The sequence below is a fragment of the Urocampus carinirostris genome, chromosome 14, assembly GCF_059441175.1.
Source record: "Urocampus carinirostris isolate Australia breed hairy pipefish chromosome 14, RoL_Ucar_1.0, whole genome shotgun sequence".
NCBI lineage: Eukaryota > Metazoa > Chordata > Actinopteri > Syngnathiformes > Syngnathidae > Urocampus > Urocampus carinirostris.
The window spans coordinates 33,671,052-33,698,253 of NC_142362.1; the positions used below are offsets into that span (position 1 = coordinate 33,671,052).

The following is a 27,202-nucleotide window of genomic DNA, read 5'->3' on the forward strand; positions in this document are numbered from 1 at the left end:
ACAGAAATAATAAAGATGTAAATGTTTATACAGTCTTGTTTCACTTTGATTTTGTTACAAAAGACAGGCCTTTATTTGTTATCATTAATCGCCACAACATTTTTGATTACCTGAGGGCTACACATTAGGCAAATTTTGGGAAATTGTTGTTTCTTTTATGCGGTGTTAACTTAGGCGTAGGTTTGGTCTTGGTATTGGTGGGGACATTGTCATTATTTTCAAGTGATCACATAATATTAGTGGGAAAAAATATTTGCTGGATATTGGTCCCTCCCTCCATGCCAAAACTAGGCCATTGGTAATGAATTGTTGTCATAAGTAAGACAGGAACATTGTACCACGTCACGTATTGGCCTTCAATTTTAGTAAGAAAACAAGTCGGTACCCCATCTTTGTTTCCACTGACTTGTTTCCAGACATGTGGGAGGTTCCATTTGAAGAAATCTCAGAGTTGCAGTGGCTGGGTAGTGGTGCACAGGGAGCTGTCTTCCTGGGCAAATTCCGCTCCGAGGAGGTTGCGATCAAAAAGGTGCGCGAACAGAAGGAGACCGACATCAAGCACCTGCGAAAACTCAAGCATCCCAACATCATCAGCTTCAAGTAAGCCCCTAAGCCGTAGGTTTCTAGTATGTTGCCTGTGCCACTGCTCACCCAGTTTTTACTTTGCACCAAGGGGAGTATGTACTCAGGCGCCTTGCTATTGCATTATCATGGAGTACTGCGCTCAAGGCCAACTCTATGAGGTACTCAGGGCAGGGCGGAAGGTTACTCCCAGGCTGCTGGTGGACTGGGCCTCAGGCATTGCCAGTGGCATGAACTACCTGCACCTCCACAAGATCATCCACAGAGACCTCAAATCTCCTAAGTGAGTTTTGTCAGTGCTTGTATGGTCTTTGATGGTTTCGGCACTATACAACTTGGAATAAATCAATTATTTGTGGTAGTAAATCCGGTGGAATGACTATATTCTACATAGTCTATATTTGTCGCACATGTCAGATTACAGATTGTAGGCCTTTGAGTGTACAATAATCCATCATCCACATTTTCATTATATCTATATGACTTTGTATATTGTTATTTCAATCTCAGCAGACGATATCAAATTTATTTGTAAAGCACTTTTCAGGCAATTCAAAGTGCTGTATAAAACATTCAGTGAACAATAAAACATTAAAACAATAAAATCCCCTCCTTTATCCAGGCCCAACAACCCGAAACACAAAATGCACAGATGATCGCAATAGATAATATACAATAAAAACGAAATAAATAGTAATAGAAAAATATTATTATGGCAGGGCAAAAACTCACCAAGTGAGGAAGGGGACCTGAGAGAGGCCTGTCCACACTGATCGGGATGGCAGTAGATGACCTCAGGATTCCTTCAGCCATTGAGCTACCAATGAAGCCACCGACCCTCATGAGGAAACACTGAAATAATAAAGAATTTGAAAATAAATACATAAATAAACAGGAGAACAGCAGAATAAAAACATAAAAAAGTGAAATAAAAGTAATGTATGTTAGTTAAAAGGTTGGAAGTTAAACATATCAAAATATAAAAATGATCAATAAAAAGCCAAATGAAAAATGTGGGTCTTAAGCCTGCTCCTAAACATATCAACAGTCCGCGCAGACCATAAGTGAGGACCAAAGTGGCTGAATGCTGCTTCACCATAAGTTTTGGTCCTCACGTTTGGAACAGATTAACAAACCGCTAACAAACCGCTACCAGAGGACCACAGACTGAGAAGGCAGATATAATAGAAACAAAGATAGCCCATGAACGTTAATATAATTAAAAACTACCAAAAGCACCTTAAAATCACTCCTGTAATGGAGTAGGAAGCCAATGCAGTCCTTTTAAAACTGGTGTGATGTGATCCCGGCCACCATAAGCACGCGCACTGCATAATTTTGAAGTAGCTGGCAATATTCTTTTTGGAAAGACCGGAGAGCAGGGCATTACAATGATCTAAACGAGAGTATATAAAACCATGCATTAGTACCTCTGTGTTTGCTTGAGAGAGGAATGTGCATACTCTGGCTATATTTTTCAAAAAATAAAACCCACTTTTAGTTATATTTTTGATATTTTAAGCAAGCTCAGGGTCTGAAGGTTTAGAATCTTGTAGTTTTGGTAAAAGTTTTTTTTTCTGACTTTCAGGACCAATGACAAAGACTTCTGTTTTGTCCTGGTTGGGCTGTAGGAAGTTCCCTGCTATCCATGACTTAATATCTAAAGTGCATTTTAAAAGTCTATCGATGGGACCTGTCATCAGGGGACACGGCAAGGTACAGCTGGGTATCGTCTGCCTTACTATGGCATTGGACTCTGTGTCTCCTGATGACATCCCCAGGGGGAAGCATATACAGATGAAACAGTACCGGGTTTAAAATTAAACCTTGGCGACCCCACATTTAACTTGATGGGTTCTGGAGGAACACGCATCCATTGTTACAAAAGTCTGAGAGCTAGAAACACAACCAATTCAAAACAGTACAAGAGATAGCCACCAGGTTTCTGAGTCTATTTAATGACATGTGGTAATCTACTGTGGCAGGGCAGCACTTCAGAGTGAAACTTCAGAGTTTCAGTAGCCCCAGAACTGAATGTTGTTTAAAATCCATATCGTACCTGATATCATTTAAAGCCTTTATAAATAAAGTTATTGAATTAAGTGGTGTGACATTAGCCCTGAGAATGTTAGTAATCAAGTGGCCTTTATGTGAGTGTAGTCACCAGCCTAAACATCCTGTGCCCAGCATCCGTATCCCCCGTGTCTTTAATCAATATTAGTTTGCTGCAGTGCTGCCACACTAACTGTATTAGTCAGCAGAACCGTTTCAGGCTGAGTCTTCTGCAAATGTCATCTTTATTTGATAAATTGGGATGAATTACGGCAAGATTTTTCGAACAATTGATGATAGTGTATTATGCCTTACATTCTACTTAAACATTCAATGTATTTGTTTCCATAGGGTGCCTATGTTTTGTGCTATCTCAATTTTCCTGTGTGACGTTAAATCATTTCCATTATAGCTAAATTTCAGCTTATGTGTATCATTCTGTTGAATAAAGTCTTAAAAAAACTACTTTTAATAGTGAGGAAGGTGACGACTTAATTACCAAAATTACCAATTTGCCAAACCTTCACAATTGTTGTGTCCGTGCATGTAAACATTGCCTTGAAAGTTAAAATAAGGGTATTAAATTTTTCAATAAATTCATGCTCTTTTACTCACCTCGATACTAAGTTTAGTTTATTTTCGGGGGAAACGTACTGCTTCCATATTAAACTGGCCTATTTTTTATAGTGTTTTGGTCACCCACAATGACTCTGTGAAGATTTCTGACTTTGGGACGTCAAAAGAGCTTAGTGACAAAAGTACAAAGATGTCATTTGCTGGTACGGTGGCCTGGATGGCTCCAGAAGTAATTCGAAATGAGCCTGTGTCAGAAAAAGTAGACATCTGGTGAGTCGTGCTTGACATTTTTAATTTTTAGTATGTTTCTGCATGTGACAATTTGACTGCATCTTGAAGGTCATTTGGAGTTGTTTTATGGGAACTACTCACTGGAGAGATCCCCTACAAAGATGTAGACTCTTCTGCAATTATCTGGGGAGTCGGCAGTAACAGTCTTCACCTGCCTGTGCCCTCTACATGCCCGGATGGTTTCAAAATCCTCATGAAGCAAACGTGGTGTGTTTTTCTTTTTCATTAAATGACATGATGTTTTTTGTTGCACTTTTAAAAATAAACCAACTTGCAACTCACTTACTCATTCATCACAAGGCAAGGAAAGCCCAGAAACAGACCGTCATTCCGTCAGATCCTCCTACACCTTGACATTGCCTCTGCTGATGTTCTCGGAGCTCCTCAGGAGACCTACTTCAAGTCTCAGGTCTGCTCTACTTTTAAATACAGAAAAGCTTTCATCCTTGGGGTTGTGACTTTGTTCATTCATATTCCAGTCTGAATGGCGGGAGGAAGTGAAGAAACACTTTGAGAAGATCAAAAGCGAAGGGACCTGTATTCACAGGTTGGATGAGGAGCTGATCAGGCGCAGGCGGGATGAGCTCAGGTGTGTGCCTATTCAATAAATGTATTGATGCTTTGTTGTGCATATTGGGTATAATGGGAAATAGGATTCCAGCAGTCCCTTGTTTTCCGCAGGGGTTGCGTTCCAAAAAGGACCCGCGATAGTCAAAACCTGCATAGTAAAAACATTTATTTGATTCATTTTTAATTTTTTTATTTGTCAAGTACTCTATTATACAGTGATACCAAAGAAGAATCCTTATTGACAGGCTCATGTATTTGTTCAACAAATAAAAGTACTACCTTTTATGAATGTTTTAATAAAAATCTTGCTGCTCTACTGTATTGCACTGTAGCGTTGAAAGTAAGTTCAGGACATTATCCTCACTTTAGATAAACGTTTTTTCACCATTGTGTGGACGTTATGGGAAAAACACAAATGTGGCGTAAAAATGATTTTACTTTTCTTCAGCTGTAGAGAAGTCTATGTTTGTTTGATAGAAAGCATTGTTCTGCCTTTTTACTTATGTGGGTCCAAAGTGTTTTGTTGACATGGCTTCTAGATAAAAAAGGTTTGTGCGTAGGTCATGTAGGTCCGTCAAGCAGTTTGTGTTCAACCTGGACCGCAACGTTATCGATAGACAGGCAGAAAAAGGGTGGGGCGACTGTTTAGCCAATCAGAATACAAAACATCACAATGAAAATCTGTGAAGCAGTGAAATTGCGAAAAGTAAACCGCTATACAGCGGGGCTTACTGTAAATCGATTTTACCTAATTAATAGAGTAAGTGTGCTAGTGCTTCTGCGTTGCTCACTTCCTTCACTTTAACACAAATAAATAAGAGGCCATTTCAAAAGTGTTTTGTCTTCCATTTGAAATAGTATTATTAGTTTTGCGAAATAACTACATGTGTAGATATACTACTTATTTGTTGGACATTCTTTTGCTTATGTTTTCAAAATCGTTAGGCATGCACTGGACATCCGGGAACACTATGAGAGGAAGCTGGAAAGAGCCAACAACCTCTACATGGAGCTAAGTGCCATCATGCTGCAACTGGAGGTCCGAGAAAAAGACCTCATGAAGTAAGTGAATGAGCTCCCTAATGACCTGTCATTTCACTTCACACATTACTTTAGCTTTTTCAGTGAGTTTCTCTAATTAATAAATAATTACATTGAAATTACTCACTGACTTAACAGGTGGCACGAGTGATGACTTGTTAGCACGTATGTCTTACAGTTCTCAAGTTCAACTCCAGCTAATGAACGGAGTTTGGATTTTCTCCCCATGCCTCATTGAGTTTCTTATGGGCGCCTTGGTATCCTTCTACGTTACAAAAACATGTATGGAAGGTTGATTGGTAACACTTAAATTGTCCTTAGGTTCGAATGATTGTATGTCTACATATGTCCTGTGTTTGGCCAGCAATCAGTCCAGTGTGTCCCCTACTCACCACCATATGTCAGCTGTAACCCTAGTGACCATAAGCGGTTCGGACAACGGATGAAGTATTTTTTTTTTATTTCAGTCTGTTTGTCTCTCTGATTCCCAGTATTAGAATGTAGAGTCCACCCTATTATTTTTTTTTACTCAAAATAGTAATAATTCCAATCTTTACAGGAGAGAGCAAGCTGTGGAGAAGAAGTACCCTGGGAGCTACAAGCGCCACTTGGTCAGACCCATTGTCCGACCTAATGCAGTAGAAAAGCTCATTAAGAAGAAAGGGAGCATTTCTCACAAACCTGGAATTCCTCAGGCCAAAAGGTTAAGCTCCTACCTTATCAGATTCTTTCGATGTATTCAGTTTCAAAAAGCAAAACATTTCATTAGTGGCTTTCTTTTTTTAGTGCCGGCTTGAAGGAAAATTCTGAGCTGCTCTTTTCTACATTGCATGCGCTCTAAATACAAAACACCGCTGTGAATTTTGGAAACATTTATGACGCCCTTTGAGAGATATTGGTCCATGCTTATGCCAACAATGTTTATATAACACATTAAAAGAAAAAAACTGGAGGTTTGACTGTAATTTATTGAGTATTTAAATCGCGCTCACGATATTTCAACCTTTTTTCACCCACAAATGAATTTGTACATCCTAATTGAGCAGGACTGAAATGTATCTGAAAGGCTACACTTCACTTTCCTTATCTGCGTCAGGTTACTTACTGTAAATGCCCTTTCATTCGAACAATAACAAGTGAATGCCATTTGGTCCATGACCGCAGAAACCACAAATGACAACTCCACAAAAGAGACACACCTGTGTAGTAATAAAGCCTTATTCTCTGCTGTATGGTTGCCCTGGAACTGTCGTCTAGAAATATGCGGTGCGCTCCGTTGTCCGGAATTTATGGTATTTACATTCATGTATTGCACTTAAACGCTCACATTTTATTTGGCGTGTACTAAAGATACTGACAACTTTTAACTCATTCAATGCCAGATGTGTCGCTCAAAGGTGAAGTGAACTAGAGAAAAGCTTCAACCCTGATCTTTCATTTGAAGAAAAAGTGTGCTTCTAGCTTTTACCATCATTTAGTAAACTACAGATGAACATTGCTAAGTTTCTTGAAAAGACCTGTTTCCAATAAAACACAACTTTTTATGAAAGGATGCATTTCAAGCAAAACTTTCACTTAAGTACCTGTTTTTTTTTTGCATTTGTGATACCTCCAATACCTTAACAATGCTTTCCATTTTGCTTACAAAATAACATTTAATCACAAGAACAATGAACTCATGCATGAACGATGCATGAACTTTGCAAGAGCTTTCCATTGCCTGATGTTTCCAGTGATGTGATCACACGATATCGGTCATTCCCGCAACATGAGGAAGTGGAGGCTCTTTGATGTGCGGACAAAGATCTGATCAAAGCCATTCCTGCCATTTGATGGTGATTTATCATACTGAAATCAGAGGCTTGGTACTTACTAATCGGTAGCGCCCAAGCCTTTCGATTACTTTTTAAAAATAATGCAAAAAAAAAATATATATATACCGCATTTTCCGCACTATAAGGCGCACCGGGTTATAGGGCGCACCCCGTAAAAATAGTTTTTGGTCCTATTTTTGACATACATAAGACGCACCGGATTATAAGGCGCTACAATAGGAAAGTCAACAAAACAGTCAGATAGTTCAGTCCAACTTATTACCCCCTTAACATTCCGAAAGCTTGCAAAGACGCAAAGACGTGTCGAGAACACGTGCGGATGCGGTGTCCGTACGATGTCACTCAAATGCATCGTTCCATCATTCGGAAGGTTAAAGTCTTGGGATTCAAGAAATGCCAACCATTCCTTAGTATCTATTTTCTTTTTCGCTCGCAACTTTACTGTGCATATGACAATAAACACTTGGAATTGATTTAATTTAAAAATAGACACTCCATTCCATCCATTATCTGCACCGCTTATCACAGAAACATCGAGTTCAGTCTTAAACAAGATACAGGGACAATATAAAACCCGGAGTAGCTCACCGAAGTCGTTGTGTTCATAATAATGTGCAGCCAATGTCCTCTTATACCCGTGAGGGTAGTAAATCCAGGAGAATACAATATTTACAAATACAGAATAGAAAAAAATGCTTTCTCTATGCCGTCAGCCACGTGCTATACACTTTTATCTTTTCGGCCAATTGCAGGCTTTGTTTCGCCGTTCAAGCCAATGCCAGCCTGTAAATGATAAAAAGGCGGCAGCTGCAAGTTAGTTGGAAAACTTTGCAATTTTAAAATTGATCCATAAATAAGGCGCACTGTATTATAAGGCGCACGGTCAGCTTTTGAAAAAAATAAAGGCTTTTAGGTGCGCCTTATAGTGCGGAAAATACGGTATGTTTTTGTACTTGGGGAAAATGGTTCTTTAATCAAGTTTATACATTGTGGCACTGAATGAGTTAAATAAGTTTATAAATGGACTTTCTTTCTGCATGTGTTTTTCTTTCAGGCCAGACCTGCTGCGTTCTGACGGCATCACGAGCGTAGATCCCCTCCCGCCCCCCCTCCCCCCTCTCTGCCAGCCCAAAGGTGTCCACACCTCCTGGAAAAGCCCGCTACCGAAGCAAGCCCCGCCATCGCCGTGCCAACAGTAAAGGAAGTCATAGCGAGTTTCTCGGGGTGCTAAGACCTACTGTGGGAGTGCCTGAAGACGTCCAGTCACTACAGGAGTCGCCTCACCACCATCACCATCTTCCACTCCCTCCTTCAGGAACCCCACTCCCGCTGAAGGGTCGCGAAGCAGCCGTTGTAAACTGTGCCAATAACCTGCGCTATTTTGGCCCTGCCGCTGCTTTGCGTAGCCCTCAGACTGATCATATACAAAGGCGCGTTTCTGGATCCAGCCCGGACCTCATCTCCACAGCAATGGATGCAGACACTCGACAGCGGAACTCCTCTTCCGGTTCCAATCCCCTCCCAGGTGCTGGTACTGGTTGTCCTTGCTGCCAGGCTCATCCGTTCCCTGGTTGCCTTCATTGTCAGGAGAGCACACCTGCATCAAGCCAACCAGACTTACCCAACTTTTCATTGCTCACGACTCAAGACAGCACCCAGTCGACTTTGAAAGCTCCCAACAAAGATCCTGGTTCTACAGGTGAGGTCTCAAAAAAGGCAGAGCCACAGGAACAGGGAGCCTTCCAGAACAAACACCTCCTTCCTAATGCACTTCCCCGTACTCTTAGACCGCTGAGAAAGGTATGCAGTCAATGGGCTGATGATTATTTGTGTCTCTGTGACGTAAAATAAGGATGAGTAAGGTGACAGGGTGATTGTTTTTCTTCTAGTGTGGAGATGAATCATCTGAAGAGGAGGAAGGAGAGGTGGATAGTGAAGTGGAGTTTCCAAGGAGACAGAGGTACGTTGGCATTGCTCATGTCAATGAAAGATTTCAGGCATAGAGAATTATTTCTTTACATTAGTGTCATTCTCTTTTGTGTGTATTGGAACACACAGTAGTGGATTACCCAAAAAATGTAGAGCACAGTGACGTTTGTATCTGGTGAGGCACAGTCAATTTACAAATAAATTAACATAAAACTTATTCATCATTTGATTGGCAGAGCAAGAAAGCAATATGTAACCCGTAGTATGAAAAGAACATTTTCATGTCCTAACTTGACTTATAAAAGAAATGTATGCGCTGCTTCTTTTGAATTAAAGCATTGATAGGTGATGCTCCATCATTAAAAAAAAAAGTCCAGGCAACAAGAAGAAAAACTGGACTTGCTGTCAGCTTGCTAATACTGTGACTAATTATTTTGTTGGGTGCTGATGTGTGCGCCAAATCAGAATCCTTGTTCTCACTATTGCTCTCTGCTATGATGCAAGAGAATTGTATGCCTCACTGTGCATGTGCAGACGCTTAGTACAGTAATAGGTTACATACTACTCATTTTGAAAATAAAATTATAAATAGGTAATCCTCCATTATGAAACAAATGGCCAGGCAAAGATATTCAAACATAAATTACAGAATCTGCAATCATCCATTTGTTCACATTTTGGAAATTTTCACAATGCGAACCAAACATAACCAGTATCATTGAGGTTTTCTTTAGCTACATCAGTGATCATAAAACGTTTTCCTGTGAGGGCCACATAACTTTTACCTAGTCTGATGAGGGTCCAGGGTCAGTTTGTAACGGAAAAAGTGTAACAATTAGAGTCCACCATATGAAAAATGTATGTAAAAATGTTTTCCACAAAGTCGCAATCAAATAACCCTTCTGGATTCTCTACAGAAGAAGTCCGATAAGAAATAATAACACTGTCAATAAAATAAATAATAACTCAATAACACTCCCTGGATTATTCACAGAACAAAGTTGGTAAATAAATCACGTTATTTATAAAATGAATAAAAAGTCAAGTCATGTTGTTTGTTATAGCCCTTAATCACAAGATGTCTCAAAGGGCTGTACAGACAATACACCATCAACATTAACATAAAATATAGCTTGAATCCCAATACAACCAAAAACTTCAAACCAGACTTTTGAGTTCTTTTTAGGTAAAACTAGAATGTGGGTCACGATATATGAGAAAAAAAAATGAAAATTCCTGGATGCCTGTAGTTTTGGGACCACTGATTTACATCCTTATCATATTTTTTGTGCTTCCTCGTAGACACCATCGCTGTATGAGCAGCTTCCAGTCGTACTCCACATTTAGCTCAGAGAACCTTTCCGTGTCCGATGGGGAGGAGGGGAACACTAGTGACCACTCCCACAGCGGGCCCCTGGAGAGGCTGAGCGCCAGCCAGGAGGAGCACTTGGACGAATTGCTGTCCCACACACCAGACATCCCCATCGACATTTCCACCCAGTCGGATGGCCTGTCCGACAAGGAGTGTGCCGTCCGAAGGGTCAAGACCCAAATTTCCTTGGGAAAGTTGTGCTCTGATGAACACAGCTACGAGGTTAGTAAGATTTAACATTTATATGTTAAATTTGCCCAAATGGCAAAAGTATTTCTCCTTCAGTATTTGTTGTTTAAAAAAATAAGGAATGTTAGAAGTTATATGTAACTTTGAAAACAGAAATAGAAACTACTAGGAAACATATTCATACCTGTCAACCTCAACCAATTGCTCTCATATTAATGATTGCCATTCCCCTTGTTAAGCGATGATCGACATTAAAAACACAATGTAGAACCTATTTACTCACAGCAAGACAAACTACGTGGAATAAAAACAAAAAAATGTGTAAAATACATGCAAAAAATACTCGATCCAGGATAACATTTGTTAGTACAGTGGTTCTTAACTGGTCTAACTTGATGACCCACCAATTGCTACTGATGACAAGCTGCGACACAAAAAGGAAGAGAAAAATCCACTTCTGAAATGCATCCCATCAAAATATTTAGCAGTGTAGAGCAAAGACAGTATGATATATTCACCTTTTTTTCCAAAACCTAAATGACCAGCAAAACGAAACAAAAGTACTGTGTATACTCTTGCAGCCCTTTGAGACACTGTGATTAAGGGCTGTACATATAAAAATGACTTGACTCTCATATAAGGCTGTTTTGCACACAAGCGACCCCTGAAAACCGCTTTAAAAATAGCCACATACTTAAAGAAATTTAGAATATTAATAAAGCCTGACCTAAACATCATAATTATTTAATCATGGAGCAAATTCATATTAATATACTGCTAAAAGGCAAAAAATATAAAACGTTTAAACCATTTACAGTGGAACCTCGGTTCTCGACCATAATCCGTTCCAGAACCCTGTTCGAAAACCGATTTGTTCGATCATCGAAATCGTTTTTCCCATTAAAAGTAATGTAAAATTGTTTTAATCTGTTCCAACACCCTGAATGTTTACCATGAACGTAAACATGAAGCTAACCCAGGCTAATCGTACGTTCGCGTTAGCGTAATCTTCCGGATGAAAGATTACGCTAACATGAACGTGTCATTTAGCACCCGGGTCTCCACAAAAAGTGGTGAGCGGTTAAAGGATAAAGAAAAGAATTATGAATAGGATTCCTTACCTTTGTGGTGGTCTGCAGAAGCCATGCTCTATTCCCTCAAAAGAAGGGAAACTCGCACACCTTCTTTATATTTTGCTATTATTTCTCTCTTAAATGCAATAGTTGTACTCACTATTCTTTTTTCACCTGTAGCAACTTTGCTGCTTGCACCGACCTTCTTCGGAGGCATAATTAGGGGCTAAAACACTCCGTTCACCGATAAGAAAAACGAAAGCAAAAAGGAGTGCGCGCTCACGTGACAACAGTTCTTCACGAGGGGTGGGGGCAATCTACACGATCTACACCCGTACGCCGCTCAGCATCGCACCCTAGCGTTACCGGCGTTCGAACCGCGATTTTTTTGAACGAAAACGAAATTTTTGCTCGAGAACCGATTCGTTCGAACTAAGAGGCGTTCGAAAACCGAGGTTCCACTGTACTTTACCCTTCAGGAGTGCTTTAGTAGCAGACACTTTTTGACCATTTTCATATTTCGCAATTGTTTCCTTCTTCTACTCGATCGTTGTTGTTAACTTTTCCTTCCCCTTATCACTACCTTTCTTAGGAACCAATAATATGGAGTGAAAAAAGGAATAAAACCAATAAAATCACAATAAAATGAGATGTGGTCAGTCTCAAATTGACGAAACACTAAAAAGAGATCTTGCAGGGCATATCGCCATCTACTATGAAGTGATCCACCCTCTGTTTTTTCTCTTTCCTAGCATTATTTTAGCAAGGCAAAGGCCAGCGACCCATTTAGAATGGGTTCACGACCTACTTTTGCGTCCCGAACAACCAACTGAGAAACACTGTGCTAGTTTACCGCGACAATATTAGCAATCTACGATCACATTCGTCGCCTGCAACCAGTAACCGAAACAATACGGATTAAAGCAGAAATAGGCAAGGCGAGATCTGTCTGACAAAATACTAGTTAAAAAAAATGATAAAATACAGGAAAAACGTTTAAGTGGACAGGAATGCATATTATACTATACATACATATACATATTATAAGTTATGGAACAAAACAGTTAACAAGTATAATAAACACACATACCATTTTGTACCAGGCTTTAGAATGATTATTATCTTGGAAGTCAAATTATTGATAATGTCAGGTTGAAAACAATGTCCGGATGATTTAAGAAACTTTTATGTTATAATCAAACTTGTTTATTCAAGAAAAGCAAGCACATAGAAACAAGGGAAAGTTGCGTTTTTTGTAAATCTAAAAGAAACACTTCCGCAGACTGAAGCGTGCGGCTCTTTTTTATACGGTCTTGTGGATTCTGATTGGACGACACAATAAGGTTTCCTATTGGTTCAAACAAGAAATGCAGTGTATAATGTTGGTCGCTAGATAGCGTATATAATAAATGAAGCAAGCCCGGCTTGGAATTTGGGAGTCAAACTCTCCCAGAACAGAGCGTACCTAGAGGCCCTCAAGTTGTAGATGGTTGTTAGCAAAGGAGTTCCATGCACCTGTTTGATAACAGATAGGAGTCCAAATTGTAGCTCTTTATTCGTGACAAAATATTTTGGCTTGGGGACCTTATTGTCCTGACGTTGAAGGTGCTTGCTCCTGAGAACAACTTGAAAACTGAACTGCTTTTGAGTACAATACAGAAATATACAAACATATGAAGTATATATTGGGTGTAAAATACAGAATATAGTATTAAAAAGCACACTTAGACCATAATTTCCCTTTCCGATTATTTCCAGGAACCCCCGACAATGAGCTCACATATCCTTGGGTAGGAATTTCAATGTTTCACAAAAGAAAATTCAATGGAAGCAAATATTGATTTGTTATTTTTGTCTGATATTTTAAAACATGCTAGAACCAATAAGTCAGTTGTGTTTTTTTTATTTTTATTTGGGGTTTGTTTGCCCGTTTACTTTTCTTTTAGATTTGGACATTTTTGAATCATAGACTAAAACATATTGCCTTATTGTAGAGCCTGGTTGTAAAAGTGATATTGTGTATTATTTAGCGCCGCCAAGTGATTAAAAAAACGTCATACATTTTGAAAAAAAGCTATTGATTTTGATAATAATCAGAATTTCATGAACTCTCATATGAAGTTGTATTTAAATAAAAAAATGCTACTTGTACCAGCACATAAAACAAAAACCTTGTGAAATATTCGACCAAGAAAATAAGGAAAAGGGGCGTGGGTTGGTCACCTTAAGTCTGTCGTGCTTTGTAGCACTTATTTTATTGCCTCACAATACACCGAGATCCAGTGGTATAATATTACACAGTGTCCCTTTGAATAAAATTTGACCTGAACCAAAGAATTAAAATATATTGTGTCTGTTTTAGTTGAAAAAACATAATTATTTTGTCCATTGGAAAAGTACAAAGCAGGAATGGTATACAAGAAGATTTTGCGACATTTACACATCTCCAAGAGCACCGTGAGAGCAATAATATCAAAATGGAAAGAGCATAAAACCACTGCAAACTTGCCAATAGCTGGTCGTCACTCTAAACTTTCGGACCGAACAACAAGAAAATCAATCATAGAAGCAACCAAGGGAACTATGATCACACAGCTTAGGTGTACAGTTTGGGTGGCCATACTTTAGCTAGGGTCTGTATAAGAATGTTTTTGTATTGAATGGCACAGAGAGTATCTTTGTTTTCCTTTGATCAAAACCTTATTTCTTTCTTTTATTTTGCCCAGAATCCTCTCCAGTTTGGGGACTCAGATTGCGACTCATCCGACGCAGAGTGTTCCGATGCCACTATCCAAAACAACAAGCCGGCCCCTTCCTCGTGGTGAATGCACCCTTTGGCACCTATTCTATTTTGATTTTTTGAGCCTGGAATCAATAGTGCTCCAATGGATCCTACAGAGAATACAGCAATAAGAGGACAATATATAGCAAAGTCTTTCTCGCAGAACTTCTCCACCTCTGTGTACCCTTTATCCCTTAGTTTTCTGCACAGCATCCCAAAAAATACATGGCAGGGATTCCCTTTTAGAATGAACATGTACATAGTATAGAACATGCATTCGTGGTTTATTTTTTGAATTCTGACCAACTATTCAGGACATGGTGTAAAAAGAAAAAGACTCTTGATAGGACACTTATTTTGCAATTTTGGCACAGGCAAAACGGTTGTGGTGTTGGAGCGATGCCGGGATGAACAGAGGAGGTTTCAAATATGATTGGTTTCAATCCTGAAAGTGGGCGTCGGCAAGTTACATCATTGTTAATCTCTCAGGTGACCCAGATGTGGAGCTCGATGTCTTTATCTGGCTGCAGTCACGGTCTTCATTTTAGGGATTTACCAAATTTTACCCAAAACTGCATGCACCTTTATAGTGTAGTGTTTTACATGCAAGATCTGTGAAAATATGACTCAGTACTGCGTAGTGTTGGGCGCGTTACGGTAAATTAAATAATTGAACAGTTAGTTTCACTCACTAGTTACTTTATTTAAAAAGTAATTCAGTTTCCACTCCAGATTACTAACACCAAAAAGCGCATGACTCTAAAATTACAAAATATACTCTCGTAGAGGCCAGTCCCCCTAAAACTAGTTTCTTTCCAAATCACTCGAATATTTCCTTCTCCATTTCTGGGGACTCTCCGAGAGGTTTCGCTGTTTTCTCCAGGCATCGTGTATTGCAAAAATAATTTTACAAATATAAATACTAAAATTCAGCACATTAAATCCTGTGCTCACGTTTGTCCCATTGATTTCCCATTAGTTTGTTGTTTTTGCTGCCTACCATACGCTACTGGTGACACACAACTAATAAGTTGTTTACTTGATTTGAGTATTATAGATGCGAGTGTAAACAGTAGAGAATATCCCCATGAGGGGAAATTCAGCTTCCTCATACTATGTGCTTGAGACAGGACCACCATTACTGTATTTAGTAGTACTTTGTAGGTAATCACAAACACGAGCACTCTACCATTCGCTACTGGTAACATACAACAGAATATGTTCATATAAGCTGACAGCCTGATTTCAGTATTCTACAATTGTAAATTTAGTTTAGATGCAAATATATACGGTGGGGAGAATAGCTACATGAGGAGAAATACAGCGTCCTCGTACTAATTGATTTAGACAGCGCCACCATTCCTGTAGTCAGTTTTAGAAATTGCTCCTAGCAGATTGACCGATGTACAGTATATGACAACATAAGTGAAGCTAGAGTATTCAACAGAAGACAAATATAATCAATGATCTGCATTTTGCACCAAGTAGTAACAACAGTAACGTCACAAAATGTTATGTATGCATTCAAGTTCTCGAGAAAAAGTAGTAAAGTGGCTTTGTAACGCGTTAGTCCCAACACAGGTACTGAGTCATTCAAATATTCACCCCGCAAAAAAGGGCTTCTGCTAATGAAGGCCAAAATTATAGTTGCTGGTAGCATTTGGAGTTGAATGCTTTATTAGTGTTTGTCTTGACACCAAAATATTATCAACTATGAGTTTACAGAAACCTGAAGTCCCATCATCTTTGCCTCCAGAATCGGAGGCCCTGCCCCAATTCAAAGCAAGCATTACAACCACCGGCATGACCATTTTCGCCATAGCCAGGCTATGTTAGGTCCACTTATCAGGCTGTGAGCACTCAGCATGCATGTGACATGACAAGGAAGAACTGAGGAGAAGGTCTGAAATGAACAAAACAAAAAAAAGATTCCAGCTTCATCTCAGGATTGTTCAAGAAGGACTGAAAAAACTGGACTGGACCAATCACTGTATGTAGTCATTTTATCTGTTTAATTTTTTCTCTGCGTTTGGTTTGATTCCTCAAAAAGTGGCTTTGCAAGATTTAACTAGAGCAGGCATGGGGGACGTATGGTTCTTGAGCCAGATATGGATCTTTCATAAGTACATCTAGCTCAGGGACAAATTGGGGCCACGGTAATCTTCTCTGTGATTTCCCAAATGCAGTTAATGCAAAGCCAATGTAACACAGTGAGCCAATTATTTGGTCCAAAATATAATGGGTAAAATTTCAAACACGGTCTACACTCACTGTGTTACATCAACAGATCCTGTTTTGGCTGTACGCTGCTAAGGAATGCTTTATATGGGAGCTCATTAAGCAAAGTATATTCGACTATTGAGATATTATGATGAAAACCCACAGAACAAACTGTAAACAGTCAACAGCCAAGTACCCAGAGCAATTTGACAGGGTGATCAGTAGGGGTGGGCGGATCGCTGTACACACAGCGCACACCCCTAAATATTTCCATATCCTTCCCGTTTGCAGTATTTTGTGACATTTTGACAAACCCTATGTACAACAAAAATAACTGTCAAAATAAGCCTAGAGATTCTTAAATGACTGCGGAAGAGACACATTTTAAGTGTTGTATCTGTTGCTATGGTACACAGGCTCTGGCATTACTATTGTTTCATACATTTTTATCAAATCCTCAACACAGAGTCAAATAAAATTGGCTAAAAAAACGATTTTGTCCAGAGAGTGGATAGAATATATTTGTTTTATGGCTCTTTGAGCCCAAAAAGTTTCCAACCCCTGTTATTGGGTAATCTGCCATCAACAATAAATTAATTTAGCTCCTCCCTCATCCTTTTCTTTCTGGTACTTTCTATACGTATTTGACAGTGTGAATATAGACCTACACTTAATGTGTTTGTTATCCACAAGTAGCCTTTTTCTTGCATATTACAGGAAAAACTCAGAGTTACTTTGGCGCCATCTGGTGACTCTTTGCTGCTCCGTTCACTTGAAAAGACAAAAATATTGTGATCCTGCATGGGATTACTTTGCATTGTACTGTATTGCATTTTAAAATGAAACTATAAAAGTAAAAGTGAGTTGACCTTCAAACCCCTGCCTAAATGAAATGCCCTGGCCACTTTTTGAGGAATTAGTCTTCAGGTGTAGTGTGCTACTTTACTTTTCATGATCACTATATTTCATGTGACACTTAATCGCAGGGTAATTTTTACTGACGTAACACTAAATATGTCTGATGGCTCTACTGTACGTCCAAAAGGGGAAAATGAAACTGTCGTCCCCTCTAAAAGAAAAAGTAATTACGAGTCCCTAATGCTCGCCTTGGGTCAAAAGAGTCTAGCAGGCTAGACAAAAACGACTGGTGGCGAATGAAACTTAGTTCTGTTTCATATATTTATTTTTTTGCTTCATGTTATTTGCTGCTCAGGTTTGCTTTTTGGGAATCAGATCAAGGTGGTGACAAATAATTCCAGTGTCTTGCAAAAGTATTGGCTCTGCTGCTTCATATAAATATTCTTTTTTAGGCTCCAAAAATCACCTTTTTCCTCGACAGTATTTTTAAAAGAGTTGCTGCGTCTGTCGTAGCTCGATTGATTCCCTCTTCTGAAGTTTCTCTTATTCCGGTTAACTGGATTTTTGATGAAGGCGGAGTTCTCATTTTTGTACAGTATTTAAGAGAGCTATTTTGGAATACACAAGCCAGATTTCACTAAGCCCAGAAGAATGTTTTGATTTTCCTTCATTTCTGAATGACCCAATTGGTCAAATGAATGAAAATGTTTGTGGTGTTTTACATCAGTATTGAACTGGATGACCCGAAAATTGAATTGTTTTATTAGATGTCTCTTTTACAGTGAAAGCTTTTGCAAAAGCTGTCTACTTCAATCTCGAGTCTACAGCGACTGTATCTTTGGTGTTTACTTAGAAGAAATGAATTCACTTGAGTTTTCATGATTGAGCTGGGGATAATTCCGGGCATACGTTCTGTGAAGTATGATTGTGTGTGTTTTTTCTTTGTAGCTGGCCTACACCATTTTTTAATTTATTACAAATGGCAAGTTGTTCTTTTTAATTTCAGGCAGCTTTGGTGGGAATATTTATTCAAGAAAGCACAATGAACATGTTTTCTACAGTGGGTAGAATATCTACATTATGAGAAATTAAGCGTATTAGGACAGGTTTGCGTTCGATGGATCAAATCATCATGTTTCATTATAACTGGCACTCAATAACTAAATCCAAATGTTTACAACAGTCAACATATCTTGTCTTCTGTTTTTTTTTTTTTTATCAAAAGCCAATCAGGGGCAAGGAACAGGGGAAAGCAACACAGGTCTAAAGAATCTGTGTTGCTCATCGCAGCTTCTTTTCAGTCATTTTTTTTCTCTAATACCAAGTTGTGTATGTAAAGTTGCTTCTAATCGTAAACATCCAGTAAACTGTCTCGCTCATTGTCCTCTTCCTGTCGAGTGGCATTATGATCAAACCAACCCTCTCAGATTCCTGTATTTTCCAGAGTACAGTACGGTGGCGATCTGGGGGAGTATAATCCAAGCCAGAAACTGCATGGAATAAATGCTGATGTACTGTACAAAACACCTTGTGCTGATTTTTTTATAATTATTAATTCCATCTGCTTTTTTCTTTTCTTGTTTTTGAGTGCATGTCCTCATTGGGGTTAGGAGTAGTCGCCAGCTGACACTGAAGAATTTAGGCCAGTGTTTCTCAACTAATGAGTCGCAGGATTTTGCTTTGGCAAATTAATGCTAAGAAGAAAAATCGGTGGGTCGATTACACTCCATAATAGTAGGTGGCGATAGTGCCCTGGTCGATCTCTTATACCTGTTCAGTCAATCGGGTGTTTGAGAGGGACCGCATCTCATTTTATTCTGATTTTGTTGGTTTTATTTCCCTTTCGTGCCCATAATAATGGGTCCCAAAAAGGTTAATGATTAGGGGAAGGTAAAGCTGAAAACGATTGAGTTGAGGAAGGAAAAGATTGTAAAATACAGAAATGCTATGCGAGTGTCTACTACTGACATGCTGGTGGAAGCTACAGTAAATGGTTTAAAAATGTCATATTTTTAGCTTTTCACCGGTATATTTATTTTTTATGACTACACAATTAAATGATCATTGATTTTTAGGTAGACGCTTTATTCATATTTTGAATTCATTTTAGTATGTGCTTATTCTAAAGAAGTTTTAGGGGTTCGCTTACGTGTGAAGTAGGCTTAAATGCAAGAATATACTGTACTATAAGTCGCTTTGTTTTTGCTGGTCATTTTGTTTTCGGAAAAAAAATTAAATACATTATATTTACGCTGGTTTAAACTGCACAATCCTTTCATTGAAAATATTGAAATTTTTTTTGGGGGGGTCGCAGCTTGTCATTGGGTGAAGTCAGACCAGATGAGAAGCACTGTACTGACTAAATTGCAAACGGACCTATTGTCATGTCAGCTTTTTACATTTTCAGGTATAGTGCAGTGACATGCAGTCAGGGGAGGTGGGTGAGACTTTGCCTCAACTGTTATCATTTTAAATATAAAATTAAAAATAAATTCAGTGATTAGATTTATTGTGTTAACGTTCTTTCTCATTTAACTTCACAAGTTTTTGACTCTATTTTTCAAAATGGACAAATTTTCACATTAAATCAAAAACATATGAATACAATTAGTATATTACACTGTCCTGAGAGTCTGCAGATGTAGGGTGAGAAACGCAAACAATAGAATTAGTGATAAAATTGGCAAGCTTAAAGTTAGTCAGTAGAGTAACAATCCCTATTCTGAAACTGTCTGGCATGTTGTCTCGACTGGAAAATTCGTTAAAAACAGTAATCAGATTTGGTGCTAAAATATCCCAAAAAGTCCGATAAAATTCGAGGCTGAGCCCGTCCTCCCCGGGTGATTTGCCTTATTTAAAAGTCTTTATGCAATCATTCCGTTGGTCTCGGGTAAAGTCCGATGCCAAAAAGGGGTCTTGACGCACTTTCCACAAATAATTCGATCACATACCTCAGCCAGATGCCCATGCTCACCACATTTGCGGCAGAGTTTTGGTTGTCCTTGTTAGTGGATAAAGCCACGGTTTTCCCCCAGGATTATTATTGACGGGAGGTGTTTCAGTCCCTGAAAGCCCTGAGGGTCTTGCCATTGTTGGATGGGTATCCTCCAGGTACAATTCCAAATGCCGTTCTCATCCTTCACCTTCATAGCCTGGCCTTTTATCGAGCAGTATCTGCTCAACCAAAAACAGATGTAATCTGCATTCACCACTTCATTAAACATTCTGACAATGACTATCTTGCTAGCATTTTCAGTCAGCTTCTCCACCATAAATCCAGAAAACTGGGGCCTCACCCCCTCAAAGCGATCCCAAAACTCTTGCAAAAGAGCCGCCGTTACAAAACTTACATCAAACCCCTTGCCAAAAGGCAAGGTTATAATGCAATATATCTCCTCCGGTTTAAACTTCACTTTCGAACAAACCTGTTCGATAAAACCAGCCTTGACATTTTTTTCCGAATCAGCTCCCACATCTTTGAACCGGAATCGCACGCAGTTATGTCTCCGCCCGCCGGCATAATGCCCATGGCAGGACTTGGCTACTTTACTTTGCCAATAGGAACGCAATATATCGCAGACCGAAAGGATGCAATATAATAGTGGTCAATATACCTCTTAAAACAGATTGATACCAGAGCTTGAAACTAAATGTCCTTCACTGAAGTACACAGTCATTGTTTATTTGCTGTTAATGGTGTCAATAAAATTGTTCAAACCAAAAAAAAAAACCCTGCAGCTACTGCGGCACTGTGGAGGTCCCGGCAGCAACAGCCCATCTGAGCATCCCGGGCAGAGGACTGGAGGATGCTGCTTGGGAGGGTGGGATTGAATCCCACTTGAGAAGACAGAGCTATGCCCTTGCACAATAGTATTGCCCTTTACACATTGGTTAACTGCTGTTAAAAGTGTGGATGAAAAGTGTTCAAAACTCATATTGTTAGAATATGATATAATGAGATTGTGAATGTATTTAATTGCTGTTAAAAGTGTCGATAAAAACTAATATTGTTGGGATATGATATAATGAAAACGTGTGTTTAATTGCTGTTAAAAATGTCGGAAAAAAATGTTAAAATGTCATATTGTCAGATATAACGAAATTGTGAATATGCATAATTGCTGTTAAAATTGTCGAGAAAAATTGTTCAAACCTCACATTGTTTCTTTGCAGTTAATAGTGTCAATAGAAATAGAAACAAAACAAAAAAAACTACACAGCTAACGTACCGCACTCGGAAAAGTCACTCATGCACGCGTGTGAAAACTGATGTCAGCGTGGGAACAATACAGCAAACGAACATACATGTCTACAACATTACTCATTGCATTTAAGTTAGTACAGTATGCACGGTTTGAGTCTGCAGATGTTTCCCATAATGCATAGAGACGCGAACAGGAAAAAAACATTCATCCATCAAAATAAAAAACACCACGAAAACACTCATTCAGCTTTCAACAGCGACCACATTCAAATCAATACTTTTCTTGACATAAACGAGATATCCCCTTACCTTCGCATACTAAACAATAACAGCCAGTTCATGATGCCACCTATTGGACATCACTGCACATTACGGTAAATGTTGTGGACATTTTATTTCCCCCTCTTCTAACCAGGCAACGTTTGCAACGGAGTCAACACCACAATTTCACAATCCAATTGAAATGAAACATAAAAACAACAACCTCGAAGTAAAAGGGCCACGAAACATGTCGACAATGTAAGACAATATATTTTAACCATTTAAGTTCCTGGAAGTACTGCAAGATTAGGTCAATGCATGCAGTGTAGCAAATGTATCCCACGCATTCATTTGCATTATAGTTACACCTCAACGTCTACTGTCTTCCTCCATGATCATTACTAAAATAATCATGTCATAATCGTGTTAAATATCCAACGATTCCGCCAACAGACTATTTCCGGAACTGCAATACATTACTAACCTGGATTGGGTACTATTTGTCATGATAGGTATTCCATTGTTAATTATTCAGGAATGTGCACTTGTGACGAAAATCATTAAACGCGTTGATAATAAATAGGGGGAGATAAGCTTCTAGCGAAAGGCGACACAGAGACGGACAGATATTTCATTTGACAACAAAGAAAGCCCCACTTGCGCAGGGCATCAAAAAATTGTATAAGACTCTTGTTGTTCCTCCCCACGGAAATCTTTAGTAAAAGGCGAAAGATTTATTCGAAATGAAGAGAAACAAGAGTTGCTAACATCTGATGGTGGAAACTGACTATTCATAGCCCCAGGATACGTTTCTAACAGAAGGTCTCATTGTGTTATATCCCGTCAGAATTGGAAAACGAATCACCAGAATGAACTTTGACTATACGTACACTACACTTGCATGTTAAAGCATTAGTGTGTTCTTTATTTTGGAGTTTCAGTCTAAAAACAGACATTTGGCGCAAAGCATTATGGGTAGAATCAGTCGTCACTTAATGACGTCTGTAAGTACTCCCGTGGAAGAGTCGGGTGTTTTTTTGCCATGTTTAAAAGCCCAAAATGTTTGCATGAGTTCCACTAAACTATAAATTTGGTACACTTATTAAATGTGCGTTTACAACAAAGAAAAAAAACACAAGTCGCAGAAAATTCGAGTCACTGATAAAAATCAGCTCAAAGACCATGTTTCGTCACGGATATGGTATTAGTTAAGCAGATTATACATTGTGAAACCATTAACCTTCATATGTAATCAATAATTTCGAACAGAGAAATTTCCAAATCAAATGAAAAGTTATACCAATATACAAAAATAGAAACTTCACAAACTACAAATCGATATCTCTGCTACCCCAATTCTCTAAAATATATGAGAAACTTTATAATAATAATAAACTAAACAAATTAATAGATAAGCATTAATTAAGTAACAAAAGTCAATATGGTTTTGGGACAAACAAGATACACAACAAAACCAATTATTGATGCGGTAGAAAAAAAATACCAATAGCATAGAAAAGTTTTTTTTTGTTTTTTGGTTTGAAAGATTTTATTGACACTATTAACAGCAAATAAACAATGTGAGTTTTAGCATAGAAAGGGGGGGGGGGGGTTGTATAGGTTTATTGTTCTATATTCTTTATCAATTATCCATTATCAGTCTAATCATGATACACTTCAAAGCCAATAGACTGAGACGCTTACTCCCAGCCAAGAAGCTGACTCAAGGTCCTAGCCATAGAGCCAAGAAGCAATCAAGTACTGCAATAACGGGCAGATGCCGCGATTTTGACTACAGATATAGTGCACAATTCAATCACCGCAACCGGCCGGTCCAAAACTTACCAACAGAGTACAAAACTCACAGCCAAGGAGAGATACGCAGCTGGGATATTTATTGACTTAAAAATGGCATTTGATAACCACCCATCCATCCATTATCTGCACCGCTTATCCTCAGAAGGCTCGCGGGGGTGCTGGAGCCCATCGCAGCCATCTCTGGGCAGTGGGCAGGGGACACCCTGAACCGGTTGCCAGCCAGTCACAGGGCACACAGAGACATACACCCATTCACTCATTCACACCTTATGGACAATTTGGACCGGCTAATTAACCTGATATGCATGTTCTTGGAACGTGGGAGGAAACCAGAGTGCCCGTAGGAAACCCACACAAGCACGGGGTGAACATGCAAATTCCACACAAGAAGGCTGGTAGCTGGATTTGAACCCATGACCTCTGAACTGTACCACTCATCCGCCGTGCTGCCGTATTTGATACCATTAAAAATAATATACTATTAAAAAAAACTAGAACAATTTGGCATCTAGGAAGTGGCTTCGGGATGGATTCAAAGTTATTTGACTAGGAGGCAATAATATGTGAATATGAGATTATGAGAATATGAGACATCTGGATACTTAGACATCTGTTGTGGTAAACCACAGGGTTCGGTCCAGGGTCCAAAGCTATTCAATTTATATACGAACAGTACTTTTAATGTTCAAAAACTAGTAAAATTAGTCATATTTTGCACATGACACTAACATATTCTTTTCAAATGCTTATTATATGAATCCAAGTAACAAACATTACTGGTTAATTACTATCCTAAAACATAAACAGATATAGATAAACTATTTCTAAATCCAGACAAAACTAAGGTGATACTCTTCGGTGAACAAAGAGGTAAACTGGACAATTATTTCACAACTTCCTCGTTAGTATAGTGGTGAGTATCCCCGCCTGTCACGCGGGAGACCGGGGTTCAATTCCCCGACGGGGAGGGTGTTTTATGTTTCCCCGTTGCACTACTGCAATCCCCAGTAGGTCAACATCTCCTTTTACATGTCCACACTTTCTTGTGTTAATATATATCAATTTTTTTTTTGAAATATTTTATCATTACAGTCAAAATGTGTAACTGGAGTGCCACATCCAATTTTGTAGTCACAATATGTTCAAGCCATTTTGTAACAATGATAATAAAGGTATATACTAATGTGGATAGTTTTACCATAAACACCGTATAAGAAATGAATGACAAAGCAAATCAATGGTTTAAGCAAATAATTAACCTTGCTATTTTTAGAGATATTGTTACAGTTATTATTCTGCATGAGTTCCACCAATATGTATCTGGTTACACTTATTAAATGTGCATCTACAAAAAGACAACACCTGCGGACAGACTACAACACAAATTCGGAAGTAATGCAATTCTATAGTATATTCTGATCTCTTGGGCAAATTGACACACGTATTAAGGCGAGTACATCGAAAAATTTCACTACAAGAGCGATAATCAGATTGACAATGTAATTTAGACATGACTACGAGAGATTAATTATCTTGACGGGATTACATGTTCACTGCCCAATTTGTGCACAATTTTACCCCATGATAAGCGGAAGAATAATCAACTACTCTGCTCTTATTCTTTTCAACAGGGTCTCTTGATGTAGGATCGAATAACTACTTAACATCGTGCATATAAAGAACTATCGTTTGAGGATTTAAACCCCCCACTCGGGAATGTGAAAACAATTCTCGAAATCTATTGTGGAAAAATGGCACGATTATAAAATGCACTTAAAAAGAAACAACTAATTTAAGCAATCCACTGAAGTGTTTGATTTGGTTCAAAACGTGCAAGGACCCTAATTAATAGCCCGCAGAACTATTTCTGCGCAAAAGGTAAAATCGTCGGTAATTTGGTCTATAGTACGCGTTGATCGCCCCTACAATAAATCAAGGGAGATCCAAACACACGTAAGGGAATGAATGTAGTTTATGTTTGAAGTTTATGTTCAAGGCCTACAATGCTTTGCAAGATGTAGATTTTAATAAGTTTTGATAAAAATTCACAACGTTCAAAACAATTTGAGACAAAACAAAAAAGGATAGATAAAATCAGCAGTGTCTCAAATTTACAGGTACTATCAACTTCGTTTGGAATCTTGCTTGAAATTACGAAACATTGTACATCTGTAAAGACGTCCCGGCAGCAACTTCTGAAAGTATTGGTTCCCCTTTTGCCCCTCTCCTTCACCGTTCAACCGAACAACAAACTTTTACAGTTCCAAACTGCGTACAACAATTTTCACAAGACTGAAATAAAACATTTGAATGGAAAAATGTGTATTTCTAATCAACTCAGATACATAGTGGATTTTTATCCACGTCAGTTCAAAATTTGAGCTCCACTTGCAGTTTATTTTGCAGTCGCTAGAGGGCAACCTCTGACACAGCGATTACAGCCGTTACGTTTAACATAATATCTTTAACATAATATGAATATCTTGTTTTTACAATGATGTTGACAAATGAAATTCTACAGAAACGTTTCCTCAGATATACAAAAAGAGAACATGTAAACGAAACCTTGCCTTAAGATTTAACATCGAACATATTAAACACATACGCCAAAGGAGGCGTTTTAGCTAGCCAAGCTCACCTTTCCACCGCTAATTCATCCTCTCGTAAAGTCTGTTAAGGAAATACATGGCGTTTTCGCGGCGGCTGTGATTATTAGACTGTGTGCTTCAATGAAGGACATTTAGTCTTAACTTAGCCTTTTGGTTGAGAGTAAGAGTCACGATCATGTGCTACGCTTTATTGCTAGGACCTTAACTTGGCCTTTTGAACTTTGATTTTTGCATTCCGGAGATGGAATAAGAGCTTGCTCTGTCCACTCCACGCATCGGCCCGGTATTGCAGTACCTCCGGGAACGGTGCATTCGCAATGATCGCAGCAAGGCTTTAGGGCTAGGACCTTAGCTTGGCCTTTTGGCTGAGAGTAAGTGTCCCGGCTCCTAGGCTTTGTAGCGTATTATGAACTGACCGATAACGGATAATGGATAATGAATAACGAAGATAGATCAATAACCCTTAAGAACCCCTCTCGTAAAGTTTTCTCGAAATATTATATGATTGAGTTAAATAATAACTCACCAGTGAAGTTCAGACAAAATGGAGAAACAATTAACTCTTTGTTAATCCAAAAATGTTGGCATGTTAACGGTCCAAACATTTCAATGTGACGGAATTCGGTGCCCAGCAGAAAATAGCCGAGCCAAAATAGCCGAAAATGATCGAATTGGATGAGATTTGGCGCTTAACGAGTGGAGCCGAGATGCACTCGGAGGCGCGAGTTAGCCAAGCTTTAGCGCCGCTTCTATCCGGAACGTCAACGATTAAAGGGGTACGTCATTTTCGAAGTTATTTTTTGCCTAGTTTGTGCTCTTGCATTTCTTTTAAACGTGGGTCCCAAGAACAACAGCGATAAAGGGAAGGAACATTTTTAATGACAATGTCATGTCGCACTTTAGAATAATCGTGCAAAGGAGGAACAAGTCAAGTCATGAA

The 27,202-nt window shown here is 38.8% G+C and overlaps 1 protein-coding gene, 1 long non-coding RNA gene and 3 other non-coding genes across 6 annotated transcripts in view; 3 read left to right on the forward strand and 2 right to left on the reverse strand.

Moving 5' to 3' along the window:
* Window positions 1-19,114, forward strand: part of map3k13 (mitogen-activated protein kinase kinase kinase 13) — a 39,885-nt gene extending 20,771 nt beyond the window's left edge. The window contains 13 exon segments of the mRNA XM_088353339.1: window positions 417-600; window positions 674-865; window positions 3,322-3,480; window positions 3,550-3,708; window positions 3,802-3,910; window positions 3,981-4,090; window positions 5,017-5,133; window positions 5,672-5,815; window positions 8,002-8,050; window positions 8,052-8,747; window positions 8,837-8,907; window positions 10,179-10,470; window positions 14,237-19,114. Coding sequence (XP_088209465.1) covers window positions 417-600; window positions 674-865; window positions 3,322-3,480; window positions 3,550-3,708; window positions 3,802-3,910; window positions 3,981-4,090; window positions 5,017-5,133; window positions 5,672-5,815; window positions 8,002-8,050; window positions 8,052-8,747; window positions 8,837-8,907; window positions 10,179-10,470; window positions 14,237-14,335 — 2,381 coding nt within the window. The 3' untranslated portion in view covers window positions 14,336-19,114.
* LOC148353226 (uncharacterized) lies at window positions 1-26,991 on the reverse strand. 2 transcript variants are annotated; one of them, XR_015852751.1, is made up of 5 exons: window positions 26,789-26,991; window positions 3,788-4,219; window positions 1,822-1,978; window positions 1,315-1,434; window positions 1-562 (listed from the first exon to the last, which is right to left on the reverse strand). It is a non-coding gene; the product is annotated as an uncharacterized LOC148353226 (long non-coding RNA). The 2 variants fall into 2 exon arrangements; XR_015852750.1 differs by lacking the exons at window positions 1,822-1,978; window positions 3,788-4,219.
* On the reverse strand, window positions 22,485-22,598 carry LOC148353227 (U5 spliceosomal RNA). Its single transcript, XR_015852793.1, has one exon. It is a non-coding gene; the product is annotated as a U5 spliceosomal RNA (small nuclear RNA).
* On the forward strand, window positions 24,550-24,621 carry trnad-guc (transfer RNA aspartic acid (anticodon GUC)). The gene has a single exon. It is a non-coding gene; the product is annotated as a tRNA-Asp (tRNA).
* Window positions 26,397-26,579, forward strand: LOC148353229 (U2 spliceosomal RNA). Its single transcript, XR_015852794.1, has one exon. It is a non-coding gene; the product is annotated as a U2 spliceosomal RNA (small nuclear RNA).
* Window positions 26,992-27,202: the final 211 nt, after the last annotated feature.